Source organism: Tauraco erythrolophus, chromosome 5 (assembly GCF_009769465.1).
Source record: "Tauraco erythrolophus isolate bTauEry1 chromosome 5, bTauEry1.pri, whole genome shotgun sequence".
NCBI classification, from domain to species: Eukaryota; Metazoa; Chordata; class Aves; order Musophagiformes; family Musophagidae; genus Tauraco; species Tauraco erythrolophus.
In genome coordinates, this window is record NC_141469.1 from 6,896,602 (window position 1) to 6,919,559 (window position 22,958).

The 22,958-nt window shown below is 38.5% G+C and overlaps 2 protein-coding genes across 2 annotated transcripts; one reads left to right on the plus strand and one right to left on the minus strand.

Moving 5' to 3' along the window:
- The first annotated feature begins 194 nt into the window (after positions 1 to 194).
- Positions 195 to 10,621, plus strand: ADAD1 (adenosine deaminase domain containing 1). The gene is made up of 11 exons (XM_009982384.2): positions 195 to 375; positions 1,814 to 1,990; positions 2,410 to 2,577; positions 3,126 to 3,194; positions 3,733 to 3,858; positions 4,862 to 4,985; positions 5,193 to 5,363; positions 6,894 to 7,120; positions 8,519 to 8,756; positions 9,277 to 9,409; positions 10,508 to 10,621. Exons 1-11 carry the CDS (start codon positions 195 to 197, stop codon positions 10,619 to 10,621), a joined length of 1,728 nt encoding a protein of 575 aa, XP_009980686.2.
- Positions 10,622 to 17,596: 6,975 nt separating this feature from the next.
- LOC104375916 (uncharacterized) lies at positions 17,597 to 20,206 on the minus strand. Its single transcript, XM_009982382.2, has 4 exons — positions 20,048 to 20,206; positions 19,900 to 19,938; positions 18,462 to 18,581; positions 17,597 to 17,707 (listed from the first exon to the last, which is right to left on the minus strand). The coding sequence occupies exons 1-4, from the start codon at positions 20,204 to 20,206 to the stop codon at positions 17,597 to 17,599; spliced, it is 429 nt and encodes a 142-aa protein (XP_009980684.1).
- Positions 20,207 to 22,958: the final 2,752 nt, after the last annotated feature.

The window sequence follows — 22,958 nt, forward strand, 5'->3', positions numbered from 1 at the left end:
GGAGAAGCGGCTTTGCCTGGGGAAGGGGAGGGATGGGAGCGGCGCTGGGTCCCGGTTCTTTCGCCTCGTTCTGTGAGGAGAGCAGAGCGCCAGTTGTTTGTTGTGCTTTGGTGAAACGGCTGAACTAACAACCCGAGTTCGCAGCGTCCCGTTAACACCTCGTAACTTTGCTGTTAAACTTAGGTCCTTCAGAAATGGCGAGCAGCAGCGGCTCGTTTCAGCGTGCTGAGGCACGCACCCCCGACCCCCTGCGAAAGACGGCTTTGCCACCTTGGGCTCCTGGGCAGCCGCCTTCCAAGAAGCTTTCTCAGTCCGTAAGGCCGAAATTTCAGCCTTCTGAGAGGTGCAGTGTACCAAAGGTGACACAATATCCAGGTATAGTTTTCAGTTTATACTGGGATTAGCTATTAACATGCACTGTCAATGCTAGTGAATATAACTTCATGATTTTCTGAAAGGTTGCAACCCTCTGCTGCTATTTCTTATTGCTGGATTTTCTTAAATGACTTCTTTAGCGTCCGCTTGAACTTATTCCTCGTCTTCCTATGTCCTTTTGTACTGGAAGTTTGTTAGAGATTTGTTGTAGGGTGGGCTATGTAGTCTGCAGTGTTTTGCAATTATAAATTCTAAGTTACCCATTAAAAGGGCTGTAGAGGTTGCCAAAATATAGGATGTGTACTGCTGCAGGAGTTTTTATAGCTGTTGCTGATAAGAGTTTTAACTGCAGTTCCACGTGTCCCGGGATGTATTTTGAATTCTGTCTCTTCGGATGTTGAGTGAGGTAAAGGCATCTATTTGAGACGTGGAGGTAACAGTTTGTTTGGGTTCTTCTTGGCTGCGAGATGCTTGTGCCTGAGTATATGGCAACCTTGAAGCTGAAGATTCCATCCATCCTAAAGCTGATACAGGGAAAAAGATGTCATTTTTTTCTCTTAAATCTAAAAGAACAGACCAATCCTTCACAGAAGTAGATCCTGCAGGGAATCTTAATTGGTTATTTTGTAGGAGAGCTCCAGTTCAGGCAGCTGCCTCGGTATAGCTTGTTCCTTGGAAAAGTTTTGTCTTTCGAACAAAACACAGAAGTGTGGGTCTGCCTCAGGACTACTTCTCAGAATTTGTGGAGGTCTTTTATGACTTGACTAACTGGCTTCACGTTGCCCTCCGAAGAGCGTAAGGGCTGTGTATAAGGACAGATGAAATACTCGCCCATCCACTGTCGTGGTTCCAGGTGGGGTTAATCGTGGACGTGGAGGGGACCTGCAGGGCCAGGGTGGGTGTGTTGTGCAGCTCTGCCCCTGTTTTGTCCTGGCCACCTCAGCCAGAGGTGCTGTCTCGGTGTGCGGCCGCTCTTTGTGGGTGGGTTTCTTTTTCTTTGAATGAGTTATCTGCTTTTTGAATAACTTGTGTGGTTGCTAAAACTTTTATAGTGTCTTATGACAGGGAGTTCCTCTGCTTCATAGTTTTGTGTGAAAAACCACATGCTCCAGTGTTCTGAATCTGCCATCAGCAACTTTCATTTGATCACCTGTTTGCAGGGGGGAGAGAGGGAGTATATGTTGTGTTTACATGTGATAGACGTGTGATTCAGAGGTAAATGAACGTAGTGCTCAAAGCAAAAACTTTGATGTTTTTAAAAGAGGAGGTACACCGTTTCAGAATTGCTAGTATTGTTAATGTAGGATTCAGTACAAAGCAATATTGCTCTAAAGTAAATGTTTTTGCTTTTCGTTCTTCTAAGAAGCATCTAAAAGCATTTATTGTAAACAGATTTAAACTGAGAGTGTTTTCAGTTCTTTTCTTAATTCTGTTTCAGAACCTTTACATTGGAAAGCAACCTATGCACCCCCGTTATCAGTAATTCCCTCAAAGAAAGATCTAGAGGAGTTTATTGCCAGATACAAACAGGGAGCAATAAACCCAGTGTCGGCTTTGCATCAGTTTGCACAAATGTTCCACGTGCGACTCGAATTGAAAGAAACTGGTGCGGGAGGTAAATACTATTTCTTTTCTTAAATAAAATAATATTTGCTTGTCCTTGAGGTGATCTGAATTTCTGCAGCTAGTATAGATGGCAGCAGTACAGGTGATTCTTTTTTGTTGTCAGTTACACTACCCTCCAGATATGTTGCTTTTTGGCTGCCTGTTTATTGTCTACACAGCTGTGTCTCATAATTAATTACTGCAGAATTTGATCAGATGAATTGTGTAAAATCCTGGCTGCTACCAGAACTTTGTGAAAAGTGAAAGCTGCCATAATTCTTCTGGAGCTGAAAGGTTTTGAATTCTATTGTGCTAAAATTGTCTTTTTGTATTATACTTGTTCTTGGAATGAATATAAGCACATAAAGCTATGGATAAAAATACCTTAAGATAATTTCACTAAGTGTGTCTCTCTTTCTTCTTTTAAAGGTGATATGATAAGGCCTTATTTTGCATTTTGTGCTGTGGTGGATGGTGTTTGCTACAAGAAGGGACTAGGAAAAAACAAGAAGGAGTCTAGATCAAATGCAGCTAAACTTGCTCTTGATGAGCTACTTACCTTGGAGAATAAAGGGGCAAAGGCTTCTGAAAAGTCGGGTAAGTATTCTGTCAGCACCTAATTAGAAATTGAAAAGCTTTACTTAACGGTTTCCTATGCAAAATCTCTGGGTAGTTTTATTAAATGCTTCTGTATCAGGGCCTCTGTCAGTTTTCTTGAATCCTTTGGGCAGAGCCGTTTGTCCGATGGTTCTGAAATTCCTTGTTTTTCCTTTGTCTGTTGTGTGTTAGGAATTGCATCAATTTGTAGCACAGAGTAGAGAATACTGAAGAAATTAATTCATTTGTTGCTGTTGCACTTGATTTGCTGCTCACTAGGTAACAGCAATATGAAGTTGATCCTAAGTGGTTTCGGATTTTTATGATAAAGAGGCTTCAACACTAGGTTACTGCTTTCAGAAGGATTCAGTTACCTTTATCTTCTTTTAAGGGTTGCTGCCTGAATACTGCTACGCTTACAAGAACTTCAAAATCAGAAAAGAAAATTCTTAGAGAATTAGGAACGTTAATTTGCTAGAAATAGTGTGAGATCTGTGTTTTGAAATTTGGAATGTCCATCCCAGTTTGAAATTTTGTTGAATTCTTAGATCTTCACTGTATTCCTGTTGAGCCCCAAACTCCAGCAAACTCTGTTCGTGTTTCAAGGATGTATTTTGGTAAGGAATAGTCTTGGTTTTCTCTATTGATTCATATTGCCCACAAATGCTTGCTCTTTTTTTTTTTTTTTTTTTAATTCTTCTTTTAATATATTTAGTGATCTCTATGAGGTTACTGTTATTTTAAACATCTTTTCTGTGTTGAACACTGTAAGATTTAGTGTCACTAAAGTAGGAGATTGACCATGGGTTCTACAAATGGACACAAGTTCAGTAAATTGCTTGGATTTTGGTGAATTGGTGACAGATAGAAGCAGTATTTCTGTCCTTACTTTCAGTACTGTGTGCTATAGGTGATCAAACTCGATCCATATCCCTGATGTATTATCGTGAATAATAAAAGCATAAATATTCTTGTCTTTTGTTTACTCATGTCTGTCCTGATAATCTTCAGAATCCCAAAAGTGTATGTTGATAGTAGTGCTTTTACCATGTGTTTAGATTTATAATTTGACAAGTGGTTGATCATGTCTTCCACCCCCACCCCCCCCGCCACGTTGCAAATTTGTGTCGTGCTGGTTTTTATTCTTTTATTTAGAGGGAAGACAACTTATATATCAAAAACTTTCACAAATGCTTGGAGAAGTATTTAACAGCCTAATTGCCAAACATCCTGAGTACTGGAGTTGTGGCAGTTCACTGGCTGCCTTCATCATTGAAAAAGGCAAGTCTGTTTTGATCGGGAGTGTTGGGGAGTGGAAAACCTGAGCTCCCTGTGTTCCCAGAGAGCCTTGGTTAAGCCTTTCCCATCTGGTAAATAAATGTAAAGGGGTAGCTGTTCTTCCTTCACATACTCTGTTCTGATGGCTCTGTCGCATGCATAATTGTGCTACAGTCATGCAAATATTCGGGACTTACATAAGCATTTCCTGTCTCAAAGAGGAGTGAGGCTGTATAGACCACTGTAGGCCAGAGCAGGTGGATATGCACTGAAGGAAGCTGCACCCTGTGGAGAACCAACACGGAAGCAGACTTCTGGCAGGAGATGTGGTCCATGCAGAGGAGTCCCCACTGGAGCAGGTTTTCTAGCAGGACCTGTGACCCTGTGGGGGACCTCTGCTGGAACATGCTGTTCCTGGAGGACTGCGCTCTGTGGGAAAGACCTGTGATGGAGCAGTTCCTGAGGAACTGCAGCCAGTGGGAAGGACCTAGGCTGATGTGATTCGTGAAGGACTGTATCCTGTGGGAGGGATCCCATGTTGGAGCGAGGAAAGAGCATGAGGAGGAAGGAGTGGCAGAGACAAAGTGTTAGGAACTGGTGCTTCCCCATACCCCTGTGCCACTCAGGCAGGGAGGAGAGGAAGTAGGAGAGTTGGGAGTGAAGTTGAGCCTGGGAGGAAAGTGGAGTAGGGGGAAGATGTTCTTAGTTTTGGTTTGGTTTCTCACTATCTTTCTCTAATTGGCAATAAATGAAATTAATCTTCCCCCTGTTTGAGTCTGTTTTGCACATGATGGTAAATGGCAAGTGATCTCTGTGTCTGTATCTTGACCTACAAGCTTTTTGATTTTAGTTTTCCGTGGAATCATTTAAGTCGGAAAAGACCTTTAAGATCATCGAGCCCAACCTGCTAGGGGACAGAGGGTATAAGGGAGCAGCTTGGTGGGTGCCTGGCAGCCAGACAAGGTTAACTCACCACCACCACGTAAAAATAATGTTTTCTGTTTAGGTGGACGGCATGAAGTTGTAGCTCTGGGAACAGGAGAATGTAATTACAGTCAGTGCTTTCAGTCTTGTGGAAGAGTGTTGCATGACAGCCATGCCATTGTTGCTGCAAGGCGTTCTCTGCTTCGGTGAGCCCGTGTGTACAGACTGTTGTCAGTTCTCTTGTAGCCTGTTCTTCTCAGTTTTACTTTTGCAAATGTCAATGTAAGTGCGCTTGCATTTTATAGTTAGTGCCTTCTGGATTATTTTCAAAATGTGAATTAAATGTGAATGTCCATGTATTTGTAAACAAATAGTTTTTTTCACATTTACTGTTACTTAACACTTTCTTTTAGGTATTTTTATAGACATCTTTTGCTGTTCTATACGGGAAATCCAGTGAGGACAGAGAAATCCATATTTTGTACAGCACCAGGCTCAAAGCTGCTTACTCTAAAGCAAAACACAGCTATCTTTCTCTACATGAATCAGCTTCCAAAAGGAACTGCTCGGTTAAAATCAGACATGTAAGTACGTTGGTGTTTTCAGAGATGTAGTGGAAGATTAATTTGTTTGCAGTGACAGACACATTGTGAGCGTGGAAAATATGCATTGTTACACTTTTCTGAGATGTCCCAAGACACTTCTGAAATACTAATAAATCATTAATTTAACTACTGAGCAAGTGGATTTGGTGACTTAATGTCGTCCTTTACACCACAGGACTAGAGTGTAAACAGCCTTGGATTGAAACAATATCCTCCTGCTCTGCTTTGTAGAAAAAGAGCAATGATAGAAACTTGATGGGACAGCTGTGCTTCTATGCTTACCTTTACAGTACTAACTTTTGTTAAATTTCTGAAAATTGAGTTTTTTTAAATAATTTTGACATTTAACATCAGCAGTCGCTGGTTTACCGAGTTATTATGAACAGCGTTATTTTGTGTCGTGTCCCTTACAGTGGTGCAGTGGAATAGCGTTCCTAGAAGTGGTTCAGTCATAGCTTTTTCATACGTACAAGACACAGCTAGCTGCTTTCCTGCTGTGTTTGGGGTGTTGGGAAGACAGACTTGTGAACTGGGAGTCACAGCCAGTTCATCGCAAGTTGTGCTGGCTGGGGGGACCCTCTTGTTAGAATTGCAGAAGGCTTTAAATTACTTCCAGAGTCATAGGCTGCTCTGAGAAGGAAATGGTTGATGAGACTGGTTGCAGTTTGTAAGCTACTCTGTAATAGTTGGCGGATCACAGATTCAGCACTTTTTCTCTTGCTTTTTGTCTCTTCTGTTGCGTGCTGTCTTGAGAGAAACTCTGGGAAGTATTTTCTTGTAATACAGTAGATGTGCTTATGTATAGAGTTATTTAAAGACAGTTTTTAGAGGAGAGCTACTTGCAAGTAATTCATTAAGCAGCAAAATGTGGCCATTTATTAACAGGTGGTAGTATGTGACTTAAGCCAAAATTAAATGATTGCTTTATAATAATGTAATAAAACAAAAGCACCTTTGATCATAACATTGTAAGTTATGATAAAATTGAGGAGAGTTAGCTCAAAACTTCAGGCTTTGACTTGTCCCTCTTTAGTTGAGGGGAAAAACTATGTTTTGCTTCAGAGTAGTCGGTGTTTTGTTTCCCTAAAGTGTTGCATCTGCGTGTTTTAAATATTTTCAAGACTTTGCAGTGTAAGTTCTGTCTTCAAAGGAGTTTAATAACCTTAGAGCTGCTTTTTCACAAGATGAACAGCCTCCAAGTAACTTCTGTCATAGTGCAAGTAGACACCAAGTGATAGCTTGTTTGCAGCATATGCAGGTCTTCTTTAATGTTGGCACAACTGATGGCTAAGATTAGGTTGAATTGCTATTTATTTAAATGCACGTTTCAGTATTCTAGTCACTTGAGCAGCTGAATGTGGCCTTTCTAAAATTTACAAATATTGTACATAATGTAAGTCCCAGATCTGTTGATAATTGTTCTCTGAGAAACGGTATTAGGTACCACTTTACAGTAATCTTGGATTAGAGCACTTTCTCACTGAAATTTGTTTTCTCGTCTTCCTTTAGACATCTCAGTCCACAGTCTGTATCTGCTTACGAAGCTCATGAAGAACTGAGCCTCCATGTTGCTGTAGAGGGCAAGATTTACCTAGCTGTTTGTTGTCCACCTAAAAGTGTTAGAGCAAGCAGTATGTCAGCTAGTGACAAATTAACGAAATGGGAAGTGGTTGGTATTCAGGGAGCGTTGCTGAGTCACTTCATTGAACCAGTGTATATCAACAGTATTCTTGTAGGTAAGCTTAATGCAAATTTCAGTGAGTTTTTGTATGTTTTCATCTTCCATTGCAATTATGTTTTATAAAACGTGAACTAAACCAGGACGGTTCTTTCAAGAATTACAGTATTTTTCTGAAAAGGTACTAAACGTGTATTTTTTTTCACTCATCTTTGAAATACCTTAATGTAAAACTCAGGCTTGCTCTTTTGTCATTTTGGGTTTGGTTTAGCTTGCCAGATTGCCCTTCCTTTACTGTGTATTAGAGTAATAGAAGAAATTCAGCATTGTTTTATAACAAATTAAATTTTAAATATTGAGAAATGAAACAGGTGTGACAAATGCTATGTTCACTGTTCAGTCAAATGTGGTGACTTTAAGGAAACAGTCACTTAACTGTAGAGTTGAGCAGTGGTGGAAAAACTGCCAGTGTGTAACTGAAAATGCTCAACTTCATCCTGGGGTATCTTGCGAGCTCTACTGGAAAGTCTTTGTTCAGTTTTGTGTTGTGTCCGTGGTCTGCGTCTCCCCCCACCTTTTGTATTGGTTACTGCAAATAGATGTTTTGTTGAGAAATAGGGAATGCCAAGGTGATAGTAAATTCTCAGGATTTTGTAGCAATCAGGAAGACCATACTGTTACCAGAATTCATTTCAGTAGCTTTTACTTATGTGGTGGAATTAAATTAATGGGTATTACCCTGCAGGTTTTCAGATGTTTCTTCCTCTCGATATTTGTATTATGAGGCTTCGTACACAGGTGTCTGAGTTCCCCAGACATTGAAGATGTAGCAGCTTTTCCTTTTCTAACACAGAACAAGGTTTTTGAAGGGCTCCAAAAGATCTTGCAAGACAGGGTGAATGTGTGCCTGGTCCTTTTGAGGAAGTTTGGACACTTTGACTTAAAAGCAATAGAAAAACTTCTAATATGCCCACTTAAATTGGTATTCAAAGTAAACATAATAATCTGTAATGTATTGCCCTTCTATTTAATAGAAACTCTATGACCATGCCTTGAGATGCTATGGACTAAAGTATGTTTATTTAGTAGACAGTCAGGAATACTATTGGACATGGAATAACGTGGGCAAACTCCCTGGTGTGTTTTCTAATCCAAAGTTTGTGTTGCAGCTTCTATTTTAATGGTGTTTTCTGCAAGTAATGTAAAGAGTTGTTGGAGAAGAATTGCTCCAAAAAGGAGGCAGCCCATGAAAATAATGATTTAGCCTCTGGAGACAAAACGGTGAAATTATTTTTATTCTGCAAACTGAATATTGGAACTTATTTTTCCAAACATCAATTTTCTGTAGAAAAATTACTATAATGTAGACCAATGGAAACATCTGCATTCTTAGCTGCTTTCTTTTCTTTTTTAATTTGATGTACTTATGTGTGACTGGTCTTGTTCTGTTTAATAGGAGATGGAAATTGCGAGGATATAACAGGGCTAGAAATAGCTATAAAACAGCGTGTTGATGATGAACTTACATCAGAGCTTCCCATGCCTTTTGTGGTCAACAGATCTCATACTTACTTGGTGAATGCTGCGCACCCAATTCAGATTGACTTTGAACAGAGGTCTCTTAGTTTGAATTGGTCATTGTCAGATACATCCCTGGAGGTTGTGGATGGGTTAAATGGAAAAACCACTGAAAGGTTAGAATTTTTCTTCATTATGTTGGAAATAGTGGTTAGCCTTAGAGTTTTGTGCCAGTTTGTTGGAGTATTCATGTTTTAAACTACGCGTGGAGGCCACAGTATTACCCAAACGAGGGAGGTTCTTGCCTGTGTTAGGTGAATGCATCCTATGATTAGATGTAGTTTTAAAGATCTTTGTAACTTCACAGTGAGATACCAAGATATGAAATTAAATAGTTCTTTGAATTGAGATATCTTTATTGCATTGTCTGTTGTAATGAATGTTTTAGTTTTCACAAGACATAAAACCACTTAGCATCATAGTTCAGATGAATTCCAGTTTGAAAACCATTTTTGGTTGGCTTGTTTAATTCTCACAGTTGCTGATTTGCATTAGCTTTGCTCATTGAAAATGGAAGTAAAATCACATGATCATATTCACAAAGTGTTAGAGGGAGAAAATCATGTAATAATCAAAGCCATATGCATGTAACATATGTTACTGAGTTTTATTGTTCTTTTTCCATTTTGACTGTAGTTCACCATTCAAAAGCGGCACGTGCATGGCAAGTCGCCTTTGCAAGGCAGCGATGTTTAATCGTTTCAGATTGCTTGCTAAGGAAGCAGAACGGAACGATTTGCTTCAAGTTGCAACGTACTGTGAAGCTAAGGTGAGCTGGTACAGGGAGAGAAGTGTTAGTAAGGAGTCTCTTAATGGCTACTCTTAAAGCTGGTTTGATAGCCAAGGGTGACTTTCTGTTTTGCTGAAGACTTCACCGTGAGCAGCTGGATCTCTGTTATTGCCTATAATCTTTGCCTGAGAATGTCTGAAATTAAATTTACTTGAAAACAGCAATCTACTGAATTAATCTTGAAACATCCTCTTCGAAAATCTACCATGTTTTGTCTCAGCGTATGGAGGTTGCTGACCATTTTCCTCACGTAATAGTTTCATGTTAAAAAGGTTGGGTTTTTTGTTCGTTAGTTTGTTTTCAGTCTTACTTTTTATATTTGTTTCATACACATGTAGATACTTTTCTACCACATTGTAGTCTTGTGGGAGGATTTTTAGGTCATAGAGGAGTAGGAGAATAGGAATCGTTCATCAGGAGACAGTATTAAGTCCCAGGCTTTCCTTTGTGGTATAAAAGTACAGAGAAATTACTTAAAGGAGCTGCTTCTTGATTGCTGTAAACACAATTCACTCACTTCTGTCCATACTTGGAAATATGTAGGCTCATCTTACTTCTCTGTACTCTTCCAGGTTTTTCCTCTCCTTGGTTCAAGAGATATATTTTATTCCCAAAATCGTGATGTGAAACTTAAGCTTTTGTAAAGTACATACCCTTTTTTTCCTGCTGTCAGAATATGCAAGGGATCACTTTTTAAAAATTATTCAAAACTACTTTAAAATCAAATGGCTTGCTGATCAACTGTTTGTTCATGTCTTTGGATTTTCATTGAATGACAGTGAATGTTTGTTTTCTGTATAAAGATATTATTGGAACTGAAAAGATGCTGAAAAAAATAACATTCAACAGAAAAATTATCTCATCCCAATAAATGCCCAGACATATAAAAAGAGTATGGTTTCAGAGTTTGTAACACTTTTCCCTCACTGTCAGCAACTGAGGGAGCTGTAAGATTTGTAGGTGTTGTTTTCTACAAGGTTTGTGCTTGTGTATATTATATGCTGATGGTAAAGAACACAGATCTCTGCCAGCTTCACTCTTGACATTTTTCAATATCTTTCTTTTTCTTTTTTTTAGATGCAGTCTAAATTGTACCAAGAAGCTAAAAACTTGCTGCAAAGCTACTTAGAGCAACATAGTTATGGATCCTGGGTTGTGAAGTCCCCACATATCGAACGGTTCAGTGACTGACTGTGAGGCGAATTGTGTGTGAAGTCAGTTTGGGTGATTTCTTTCAGTAAAATGTAATTCTGGTTAGTAAAATGTTTACCCATAGGGTTCCGTATTCACAGCAAGAAGATCATTCCAGAGTTGGTTCTTGCCAGTTTAAATGCAGTTATTAAACCATCGGTAACGGTTTAGGCTTTTCTGAAAGTTGATGTTTTCTAACAGGTAGGAGTATCTAACAGCTTTGCAGATTTGTTTTTTTTTTTAATCCCCTAATGCTGCCTCATTTCTGCTCCCTCACCCTCACTCCCATGCCCTCCCATCCTGTGGAGTTATTAATGTTTTTTTTCCTGTTAGCTTCAGGATTGCTGTATATTGATTTCTTCTTTTTCCCTGCCTTTTTTGTAACTGTCTTTAAGAAAAAAAAATCAGTAGAAGTTGAATTTCTTGTAAAAAAACTATACTAATGGGAGAATTACTTTCAGAAACAACAATTGGCAATCTAGGCTTTATCTGTAGGCATCTTTTGCTAGTCATTTGAAGACTTTTGTTTAGCCTGGATTTGCCCACTGGCTTGTAGTTACTCTATGTTGTTTATGGCAGAGGATTAAGAAAGTAATCTCTGTACTTCCAGCTGTGCAACTTTGAATTACCAAGCTGTTACTGTTACCAACTGTTTCGTGTTAATCACTGTTTTTGGTAGTGGATTTAAAACATTTTGAAGATGTCAAAGCTGTAAAAAAACAAAATTGTGTGATTTGGTACAGAAGTCACCAGAAACAAGGTTCCTTCAACTTTTGTGGTCTGCCCCAAAAACCTTCAGATGTTAGTGCTTGTAGATTAGCTGGACTCCTCCACCCACAGACTGTTTTATCACTGTACTGACCAGTCCTCACAAAATTACCTGCGTACATAATAGTCTGAAAAAGGTTGCCTCTCAAGAGGGAAGTGCTTCCTTGTAAGTTGTGGTAAGAATATGGTAACGTTATGATAACGTTTAAAAGGATGTTGTTAAGCACCATGCTTGGGTTTTCTGTGGTGGTGTGAAATATTAGTGCATTTAAGCTAGACAGTACCTTGTCATTGTGTTCCTTGTTTTTTGTGTATCATACATGTGTGGGAAGCTGTTACGTAGTGTTTTCATACATCAGTAACAGTATAGTTCTGTAGTCATGTTTCAGCTTCTTACTGTAAGAGGATTCTAAACCAAAAACCTCCTCCTGGTATTTTTTTTTTCCTGAATCTGTGTTTTCTAACTAGTATGTGGAGGCTTTACTGGAGACAGTCTTATGTTGATTTTTCAAGTTGTGGGGTCTCGCTGGCTTGTTATTGCTCTGTCTTTTTTTCTTTTTTTGCCATGCTTCTATTTTGTTTTCTGTTATTATCTTTTAACTTGGGGAGGGCGTTGTTTTGTTCTCTTCTGGTGACATGTGCTCTGCATAATATTTGCTCTGTGAATTGTTGCCTTTCTAAGAATGCTTGAGAATGGCCATTGTTTTCCAGGCTAGAGTGTAGCGTTGCCTTTTTTTCAGGAGTATTAAAACTTCAATAAATTTCCTTGACAATGTGTTACACACTTCTGGACTGTTTTTCTGTATGGACTTAGACTTTTGATGAGACCTCATCACCAAGGTGTTTTCTGTAGTTAAGCTAGGAACCTTAAATATGTACAAGTAACTGAGCTTTTTGTGTGTGCTTTAGCCATTTTATTAATTAAACAGCAAACCAAAATACCTATGAAACTTAGGTTCCTTCTTAAGAGGAGAGAAGTTCTGTTGTGAAAACGATGTGTTGTGCTGGGCATGATAGCTGCATCCTTGAGAAATGAGTTGATGACAACAGCATGGATCCAGTTCTTGTATCTGGATTGTTTTTTGATTAACAGCATACACAGCATGCACTAAGCTAGTAAATGTAAGCACGTACGTGTTCTGTCCAGGTTTTTCCTCAGCTACTTCAGTCATTCCAAAATCTATGGTTCTACAAGCTTGACGGAGGCAAGAGTGCTGCAGTTCCAGTAATGAGGCTGAAGACGTTTTGCCAACAGGTACGTGCGTACAGAGCACTTGTGCATCATAGATACTGGCTGCGCAGACCAGAGAGGCGTGTGAACACAAACAGCACCAAGAGCCTCTGGTTGAGAGCTCAGCCTCTCCTCTCCCTGCTTGAGAAGAAGTGATGTCTGCTGGTGAGAACGGGTGTACACGTGCATAGGTGGGGGGAGTGTGCACACGCACGTGTTCTGTCTGTATACACACAAACACACGTACAGACACACTCACTATACCTATACACATATACATGTCACGAGTGACAAATGGGAAATCTGACATACATGTGTGGCGTGCTAAAGGTATATTACGTGTTGATTCTGACATATACATCGAATCTGACGTATACATCAAATCTGAAGTGTCACATGTCATGTGCCAACATGTCATGTCATATGTGTCGTGTCACATGTTGTGCACACCTCACATGTATCGCATCTCTGGTGTCACATCGTCACACGTATGTCATACATATCAGATACACGTCATATAGGTGTCATGTCCCATAGATGTCACATACGTCTCAGGTTTCATACACATGTGGGACATGCATATCATGTACATATCATACACGTCATGTGGCTCATGCATTTTATATTAAAGCTGTGAGATCAAGCAGGAGAAGATTGCTCAGGAAATTCATTTTTGTAAGTACTATTGTAAGGGCTTCTGCTGAGGTTTTTTACAACTTGCAGCAAAAGGTATGTACAGTAAAGTTCACCTTGCTGTGCGTTTTCGGATGTTTTCAATGTAATATCCCTTTTCTCTAAAGATTTCTTTTAAAGCTTGGGCAAATACAGGAGTGGATCCTGCAGCTACTATTGAAGTATATGAACCTACCTATAGTTAGTTGCAAATTTGACAGACAAAAATTATGGACAGTTTGTTGTGTGTAGAATTTTTATCAATGTTTTTAAAACTTACATTTTCTCTTGTTTTTTAACAAAAGGCAAAAGGGCTAGCAAACGGACTACAGCTACAGTATCAAAAATGGGGAGGGAAGTACACTTCTAGTTTCATCAAATGAAACGTGATTTTTTTTTAGAATTTGATAAGTGTTGCATTCTGTATTAATATTGATCCAATCTGTATGTTGCAAATGTTGTACAAGTTTTAGTGAGATCTTCGATGTGTTTTTTTTTCCTACGGACTTTTTGAACAAAAGTACACTGGTTTTTGTCACAGTCCTTGGAGCTATGCTAGTTACTCTGTTTTGCCGACAGTATATTTTTATTTAGCCTAAGCTTTTACCTTTTATGTTATACTCAGCATTATCTCTTCTTACTGTGTGCCATGTCGTGGCAATCCACAAACCTCTGCACACAGAAGTGTGGTGACCACTACTGTGTGTCCTGGATCCACGGCAACAGTCTTTGGCACGATTCTGCTGCAGTACTGTTGTTTGCCATGCTTACCTTCTGTTGCTGCTTTTTGTCATTCAGTGGCCCTTACAGAATGCAAAATCACAGCGACTTGAGCATAAATCTTCATCTTTGTGTTGTTTTGCTCAGAACTTGTTCTCTGAAACCTAATTTAGTCAAGAAACTTGTCATTTAAAAGAGCATGTATTTGCAGTTATTTCTAACTCCAGTGAAACGAATACTTCACCATTAACCACTCGGATAGTAATATTAAGCTACATCTTTCAAATGTATGTCGTGCTAGTCTAACAGTATTGCTTAGATCTGTTAATCTGTACGTAAAAGAAAGTGTGCATCTATGATATGAAGTCTATGTACTGCAAAATAACACTGCGTGAAAGCAGCAATACTTGCTGCTTGTAAGGGTTTTTTTTCACTATGCCTTAGATTTTCTAGAGAACAGCATGAGAGTGTTTACATGCTGTGCCAGTGTGCATTTTGTTTGTGTGACATGTTATCAACTGCTACATGCAAAATGCTTTGCACACATCTCACATACTTTTTAGGAAAGGTATAGTTATGTATGGCTGAAACTGAAACATCAACTTAAGACATTAATCGGAATCTAGGCGGCCTCATGACTGCAAGCATGTGCAACGCAAGCAGCTTCTTCCTACTGCTGCCTCAACTAGCTGGATTCATCAGCAGCCTTTATAGTCAAACAGGTACTTCTCTGAAAAGGTGTCCTGAAGCGCTTGTTGAAGATGCTAACACGGGGAGCAAGCCAACCAGAAAATGTTTTGAAAATCCACAGCAGAGCATGACTACGGTACAAAAGTCATGTGACAATTCCCAAAACTAGCCACCAGAATAGCCAAAGGCTCCACTTCTCATGACTGTAAACCTGCAGCTGTTTCAGAATAGTGCAGCCCAACTCCAAAGCAGTTTGTGCAGACCAAAAAAAAACCCCAGAAAACCACTCACATATGTTTTCACACTGCATGTGTTTCGTTGATGAAATTGTTAGTGAGCCGGGACTTCTATCTGTCCTTATGAACGCATGGGTGCTTGTCTCTTTACCATCGTTTCTTGGTTTTTGAAGTACTTGACTTCCTACCTTATCAAACACGTACTGTTCAGAGACTTAGAAAAGGTCTTGGCTATTCCACGTGGGGTGTCCAACTGCATGGACTGAGCTCGAGGTAGGTTTTACCAAATTTTTGGAGTTGAGGTTTTTCATGTTTAAGCAAGCCATAACGGAAGCCTTGTTTATTAACAATGAAAACTGTTCCTGTACCCTCTCTGATCGCTGAGAGGTGGGGCAGCAGCGCGCATAAACATGCGGATAAACGTGCCTGACCTGATACTGGAGCATGTTCGTCTGCAAAGCCACGTGTTACGTGTGATGCTGTTACTTCAGGGTGTGGCTTTTTGCTGTAGATGAGAGGCTTTAGATGCAACTGATTCAAAAGGTTATCATGTTTATTAAGTCACCCGATGGAAAAACTCGGTGAAATAGTGGATAATGTAAAACCACACCACTGTTACTGAGTTACGATTACATTATTTAGTATGTTTTTACAACTGTAAATCTATTACACAGTTTATATGATCAAAGACCATCTTTACTATTGAACTATAATTCTATTTCCATTCCCTCTCTAGTACTCAGCGTTAGAGTGCAAGTCAGCCCCCCCTTAGACCAGCTTCCCATGCTGCCTTTCGGGCACAGACCTGGTGGGGAGTCCAGCACGTGTTCAAGGGAGTTTCTGGGTTTGACTTGGCAGGTTACCAGCGTCACCACTAGGCAACCTCAGCCTTACTCAGTTTTATTGTTGTGGTCGCTTTGGTATGGGTGGTCTTGCAAGATTCTGCACACTGAAGTTCCTCTGCAGTTGACAGTAGTAGTCAGAAGTCTGTAGAATTCACATCATTCTTACATCCTTGTGGGTGTTTTTAAGACTAGTCTCTCTTTGACTTTTATCTCACAGGCTCAGTGCTTACTATGTCTCACTTTGTTTAAAGGAGATTTTTTTTTCATTATTTTGCATACTGCTTTTAAGAATTTATCAAGAAGGATCTGTGTAAAGAGAAGCATCGTTTTACAAAGATGGACAAGGCAGAAGGAATTTTTATGAATAAATTTCTTGCGTGTTTTCTTCTGTGTAATACTGTATTTAGGTATTACTGTTGTTACAGGCTGTTGTTAGGAAGGCATCTGATTTGAGAAGAGGGTGGAGCTGATCTGCTTGTGGCTGGGATGACTGACAGTATTTTGCTTTTCTGAGTCCTTGTGGGTGGGGACAGAGCACTCCTTCACTGTGGGAAGCGACAATTAAGTAGAGCAACAGATACCAGCGCAGTAAATATTTTCCCAGTTTTGGCAGAAAGCTATTCTTAACGCCTGTTTTCTCTTTGCAGCACTGGTTTTTCTATTGTTAGCCTGTTTTTAAGTGTAACTTGAAATAGTCCTTACCACACCCATCAGCAAAACACATCAAAGACTAAACGATAGGCTGATAACTGTTGTAGTAGACTGACTTTCATCAATTACAGCTTATGTTTTTAGCATTGAGTGGTAGGTTTTGGATTGTAAAAGATGCTCCTCTTAGTTGTTTCTTTCTGCATAAAACTTAAAATGTCACATGACCGACTCCATCTTCATTTAAAGTAAGCACATTGCTGAGGTTCCACAAACAGGTTTTTGTGAATACTTAAGGCAGTATATGTTCACCTGGTTTTATACATTAGTCATCAATTTTATGTCAGTTGTTGCTGGAAAGAGTTGGCTGTGTAAGTGTTCTCGGACACTGGTACCTCAGTTACCTGCATAGTTATTATTTCAGGTGTGTTATTGTTTTAATGATGTTTCTCTGTCTCTGAAGATTTTTGAGAACTACGTGTTTTGCTTACACCAACAAGAAAAACGTATCCTGCAAAAAATACAGCAGAAAGCCTATGTAGCTAAGTAGGACAGCTCACAAAAAAAAGTTTGGGGTTTTGGATTTCTTTTTTTGAGTAAGCAACTTGGTACTAGTACTTCTATAACTTGTGCTTTGTGCTTTATGCCAGCATTAACTGGTATTTTATACTGCTTTAAAAAGATTATCTGCAGATGTCTTGTTTTGAGTCTGGTACCTGTATGCTCATATACTGGTAAAGGTTTTTTTATGTGATTTTTTTTTTTTTTAATTGTGTTTCAAAAAAAAAGCAGAGTAGTAAGTTGCCAGTGAAAAACCCAGTATCTTTTAACAAAGAAGAGTCTAGGCGTGATTTTTATGTTACTGAAATTTATTAAATATCATCTACAAGTAACTTAATAGTTTTTTCAATAAATAGTTGTGTCTCTAAGTTTATTGACAAAGTGAGAACCAATTAGTTTTCCAAAGTTCATTTTGAGCCCGTAGGGCTTACAGAAAGGATCAAATGTGATCTTAGAACAGACTGTCTTATCACTCAGACTAAGAACATACAGTGGTCCCAAAATGGACAGCAAGCTAGTAAGCCACAGGGCAAAATATATAAATTAGTCATAATTAAATATTTAAATAAATAATGTAGCAGTAAAAATAAAAATGGTTATCTGATTATTTTAGCATAGATCTCAGAAAGTTGGTGAGTTCTTGGTGAAATGCAGGAAACTTTTTCTTGTCATTAGCTTCACAGATCTTGCATCCAGTTCCTCGGGGAATTAGGTTCTGCAATACAGATATTTTTGTTGATTGGTGATAGCTCTCTTGCCAGCTAGTTTTAGCATAACATATCAATTTACGTATGTTAAGTTCTTTTAAGAAAAAACAACCCTTAATATTTCAGGGGATTGGCTTTTTTCAGTTCGTAAGTGTTAAAGGATGTTATGATGAAGAAGCTGCTAATAACTGAGATTTTTGTAAATGTAAAAATACTAGAAGCTAAACATTCACTCTGTATGATAAATACTGCAGCAGAGGCAAATCTTGATTTCTGGCCTGAAGAGTATTTCTGAAATGATACAAGGATCTCTTAGCCATGGAATTTGTTTATGTAGTCTATCAAGGTACACTGCATTCATTGTTGGTCATTTACAGTCATAAGTTTATGGCACAGTTTTCAAAGCCATTGCTTGTGTAAAGTATGTTCCTGAAAGCAAGATTTTGTCAGCGTAACATGCCTTAAATTGTTCAGTAAAGAAAACAAATGTCATAATTTTTAAACGTTGACTTGTATGACTAGTAGAGCTCAAATCTGTTTTACTATATTGGATTATCATGCAAAAAGATGTTGTCATATAGTCCAATGTTATAATATTCCTGTATGAAATCTAGTATTCTCAAGAGATGATAACACACAGACTCTTGAGGTGTAAAACCGCTGATTCTGGCATTGTTTTTCATTCTCACTGAGACACTCTTTTTTTTTTTTTTTTTTTTTTTTTTTTTTTTTCTTTTTAAACTGGATAGAAAGATTGCCTACCATAAGACTCTGGAGATTCTTTTGGATATTTTGAAGAGTATCAGCATCCTCATCTTCAATTTCATTCTCCACGGTGCCTATTTCTGACAGGTAACATTGTAGAGTTTGCCAGCTGCACTCCTAAAACAATCAGCAAAATCATTATATATGTATAGCTTTTTTCCTGAGGACAGTTGATTCAATTTTTAAAAAATCTCAATTGCCCATTGTTTTTATCCTCGTATCAGTAATGACACTGTTGTTTTCTACAAAGTATAGTTCATTTGTTCCCCTTAAACGTTACATGTGTTCTTAGGTCTGTAGATTAGTACAGCTTTTGAAACGTGAGTCAACTTTACAGGACACTTGGAGTGTTGGAACCAGCAGTAAGGCTCAGTTTAGAAGCAAATACTACAGCTTCGTATCGTTAATCAGCCACGTACATTTGCATTTAAGCACTGGAGCTCTGAGATAGTTACATCTTGATGTTGCCAGCGTATGAGAAAAATGACTCAGATAAGGAAGTGGTTGCAGAATCTGGCTTTAAATCTTTACTGAAACAAAGTTACTGTTAAGTGAGGATTCTTCTGGATTAAAAACTTAATTGGAGGTTCAAAGTAGTTAACAGATAACTTGCATAAAGATTTTAACTACTTCCCAGTACTAAACAACTTGATGTTCTTGTTCCTTGGTATACACTGAATTAAAAAGAAAAGTAGTACAGATCAGCAGCCTGTCAATGATAGTCTGTGGTAAAGCTGTACTTAGAACACTGTCTGCACTCTGATGTGCATTTTTTTTTTAGAAAGAAGCAACCACAAAGACAGTATTCATGTGGAACTAAATCTTTAAGTGTTAACTAAATACCATAAAATGTGAATTTATAGCTGATATATCCAGAATGACTTGATCAAGTTTTGTTCCTGAAAAATACTAGGTAGAGCATAACTGAGTTTCATCATTGGTGAGGTGTAGAAGACTTACAACTTCTTAAATAGTATCTACTATTATCAAATTTAGATAAAATATGGTCAGTTTCATATAGATAATCTATTTCTAATTCTAGTTTCATTCTCAACATTTTTCTTGTGTTAGTGTTAATAGAACAGTATTGCCTCCTGCAAATCTTACGCAATGTTTAAATGATTCATAAAACATTTTTTTTCTTCTGAATTCAACTGTGTATTAAGCAGAATAAATAGGGAGGATTCATTTTATGTTACATATTGCACAGAACTGTGAGGTAATATTGTACATCAGCCTGTTAATGTTTGAGAATACAAATCAAAACCAGAAGCGTCTTTAAGAAACTGCACTCCCTACACTGAACTTAAACTGTTCAGGTTTGTCTTTTATATCTGCCCTTCTGACAAGCCAGTTGTTTTGGTGTGATTCAGTAATATATCATTTTAAAGTAGCCATACTGTAGAAATTCTTCTGGAAACAGATTTAAACTCACCTGTTTCTCATTTGGTGTGTAAAGGTCAAGATGAATCTTCTGTAGAGAAGGGGGAGAAAAAGTTAATTTTTCTGAAAAAATACATTGAAAAAAAATAGGAAAGATAAATCGAAAAAGATCTTACTATAAAAGAAAGTCAACCACTTACATCCTTGCTTTGTTCCAGGAGGTTTAAATCTACTATTAAAGTGTTAAGAAGTTGCTCCTTGATAGATATCTCCTCTTCTCTTGATAGAGTTGCTCCGTAAGCTGCAGTCACAAGCATTAGTGCTGCGATGCAGCCGAAGATCAGTGCTTTGCACATCATGTCAGTGTTCTGATTGTCTGGATGCTGGTGTTTGAGTTGTATGATGCGAGCTGGTAAGTTGTCATTAAGCTGTTTAGTGTATTTATACTCTTCTTTCTGGGGGGGAAAAAGTTGGGGGCGTCGTGTAGAAGAGGTTTTATTACACATTTTTTCATATGTTCTACCTGTATGGCAAGAATCATTACTTTTGTTTTTCCTCCCCTGATGACACTTTGGAATTTTTATAAAGCAAGAGGGATTTCACCTACATTCACTGGTGTAAGAGAAGCCCACACTCACTTTTGGCAGTCTCTCTTTGTGCTTTCTGCATGAAACACTTTTTCCCTCATGTGCTGTCCCACTCCCTCATAGAATATGCCATAGAGTGTGCTACTGCCACACAAAACGTTGCTCTAAAGATGTATCATTTAACCATTTTGTTTGTTCGTCTCTCTGTGTTTATCCTTCCACAAATCCTGTGGCATTATTTCAGTGAAGAAGAAAGCAGCATTCTCATTTTAGAAATTGTTGATTAAACAACAGGAAGAAACTTGGCTTCCTGTCTGAAGGTGGTTTTACCTGTCATCTTTTGCAAAGGCAGTTAGCGTAAGCTTAGGTGCGTCAGTCTTCACACCATCAAATTTAAAAAGTTTATGAAAAAAATTTCCAGCAGGATTCTTCGTTCTGGGATGTTCAACTGTTTTTTCTGTCACTGTATATCTTAATGCTCTTCTTTTTCCCTTGTGTGCACCTTTCACTTTTTGCCAGCTTATAATGAAAATGCACTGCTTTTTAAAACATTTACAGATTTTCTTACTGATATCTAACCCACTGGATTTTGTGGTGTGTATTGCAGTACTGGAGTTGAGACTAAGCAGTCATTTGGCACTGAACTGTTGCATAATATTGCTGAATTGTTTGGGTTTTTTTTCTGGTTCAGGAGTCTGTTGGCTGATATCTTTGGAATGCTATGTGCAGTGCTTAAAATTCTTAGTTTTCTTCATTTTGAGTGTAGTTCTGAGCCAAATACTCCCCCTGCTGCCCAGAAGTCTCAAACATTAGGTGAAACGTGGTTTTTGCTCAGTGAGTTTAGCTGCCAAAGCTTCATGGACTAAATTCTGGGTTTGCACGCTACTGTGGCTTGAAGTTTTGTAGTGTTCAGGATGAGGAAGACTGAGTGGGTAACCACCTGCCATTGCATGTAGAACTGCATGTGGAAACCTACTTCACGTGTTCTGATCATGTTATCTGAGGGGGAGTGGACTAAGGCAGTCGCTTAGAACATGCCTTTGCTTGGATTAAATACACCCCATTACTATGATTCTTTTTATTAGTGTCTGTTTGTCTGCTAACCAGTAAACTGGTGTTAATTAGCAGTGTGATCCCGGCTCCTAGAGATCTTGGTCTTCATTTCCTGGTTTTGAATTAAGTATAAACATTTCATACAGAAGTCTTAGGAGCTATTGTAGCTTGCAATATGTAGTGTTTGTGCAGTTTGAAGTCTTTTCTGGCACTGTGTCTTTTGTCTCTTGAATTTATTCTTGATAGTAACCAGTTTCAAACAGGAGTTATGACTGCAGAGGTGAGCTGCTGAGCACTGGGTTGTCAGTTTTTCTCCAGGATACTTATGAAGTTAGGTCGTTTTATTCAAGGTTTTTAGTTGCATGGTTTAAGTTAATGTGTTTTGATTGTATAAAGGATTAAGAAATACGTCAATAATCAGCACAAGACACATTTTTGTTTGTAATTATTTCTTACTGTTTTCAACACTCTTCAGTCTTTTCTATGTCAGCTTTATAAAGTTACAGAGGCTTCTCTCTTCTTTATAAAATTCTCCATGGCAATACAGTTGGAAGCACTGAATTTGAGATTCTGAATCTGATGCCTTTCTGTAGTAGTTTTTAGCAGTTGAGATTAGAGGTTGCTCCAAGCACTTTCTTTGTGCTGAAAAGTTGGGGGTTTTTTGCATCAGTGCTTAAAATACAATACAGCCATCACTGGATTATTACTTTATTTTCCCAGTGTTGTTTTCTTTTGCAAGTCCTGGAGAACGTTAAAAAAAAAAAAAAAAAGCCTGAGGATTCTGTCAAATTTTTCAGCAAGTTTGCAGATAGGTCTGCGAAAGCGCTTAACAGTTTAGGTAACTAGCTCCCGTGCATCTTTGACCATAGGGCTTTTAAGACTATTTTCCTCTTAAGTCCCTTTTAGGCCATAGTGTGCAAAACTATGATTTTGTTTGTAGTCTAGGTGTCATTGGAATCAGATCTTTATCAGTTAACAGTTTTCGAAGAGTAAAAGAGGCTTGCATTGCAAGGTGAGAATCCGAATATGCAGTATTTAACAAATTGTGCACAGGAGTTTGTGTGATTAATTTTCCCACAACATTTTGCTGCAGACCTTGTGGTCTAATGGGAGAAAGCAGCGGGTCTTGTTTTGACCATTTTTATTTGATGTGCCAGATAAGGGGGAGATGGCTTGGAGTGTACTGGTAAACCCAGAAACAGCACAAACTCAATTCATGTTAACACACAACTTAATGCTTGCGTTATACCTTAAGTTTTAAAAATTTTAACCTTCCCTGTGCTAGCTAAGGAGTTTCCAGAATAGTTAGATCGCTCTTACGGGCTATTCTGTCTTCACTGCATACATGCAAGGCAAACCAAATCTGACTACAAGTAGGAGAAAGAAGTGGAATCCACAGGGACAAAGGCAGAACATTCATGGTCATGGTACTGGTAAGACTGTAGGTCAGCTGTGCAGCGGCCTTTGTGTC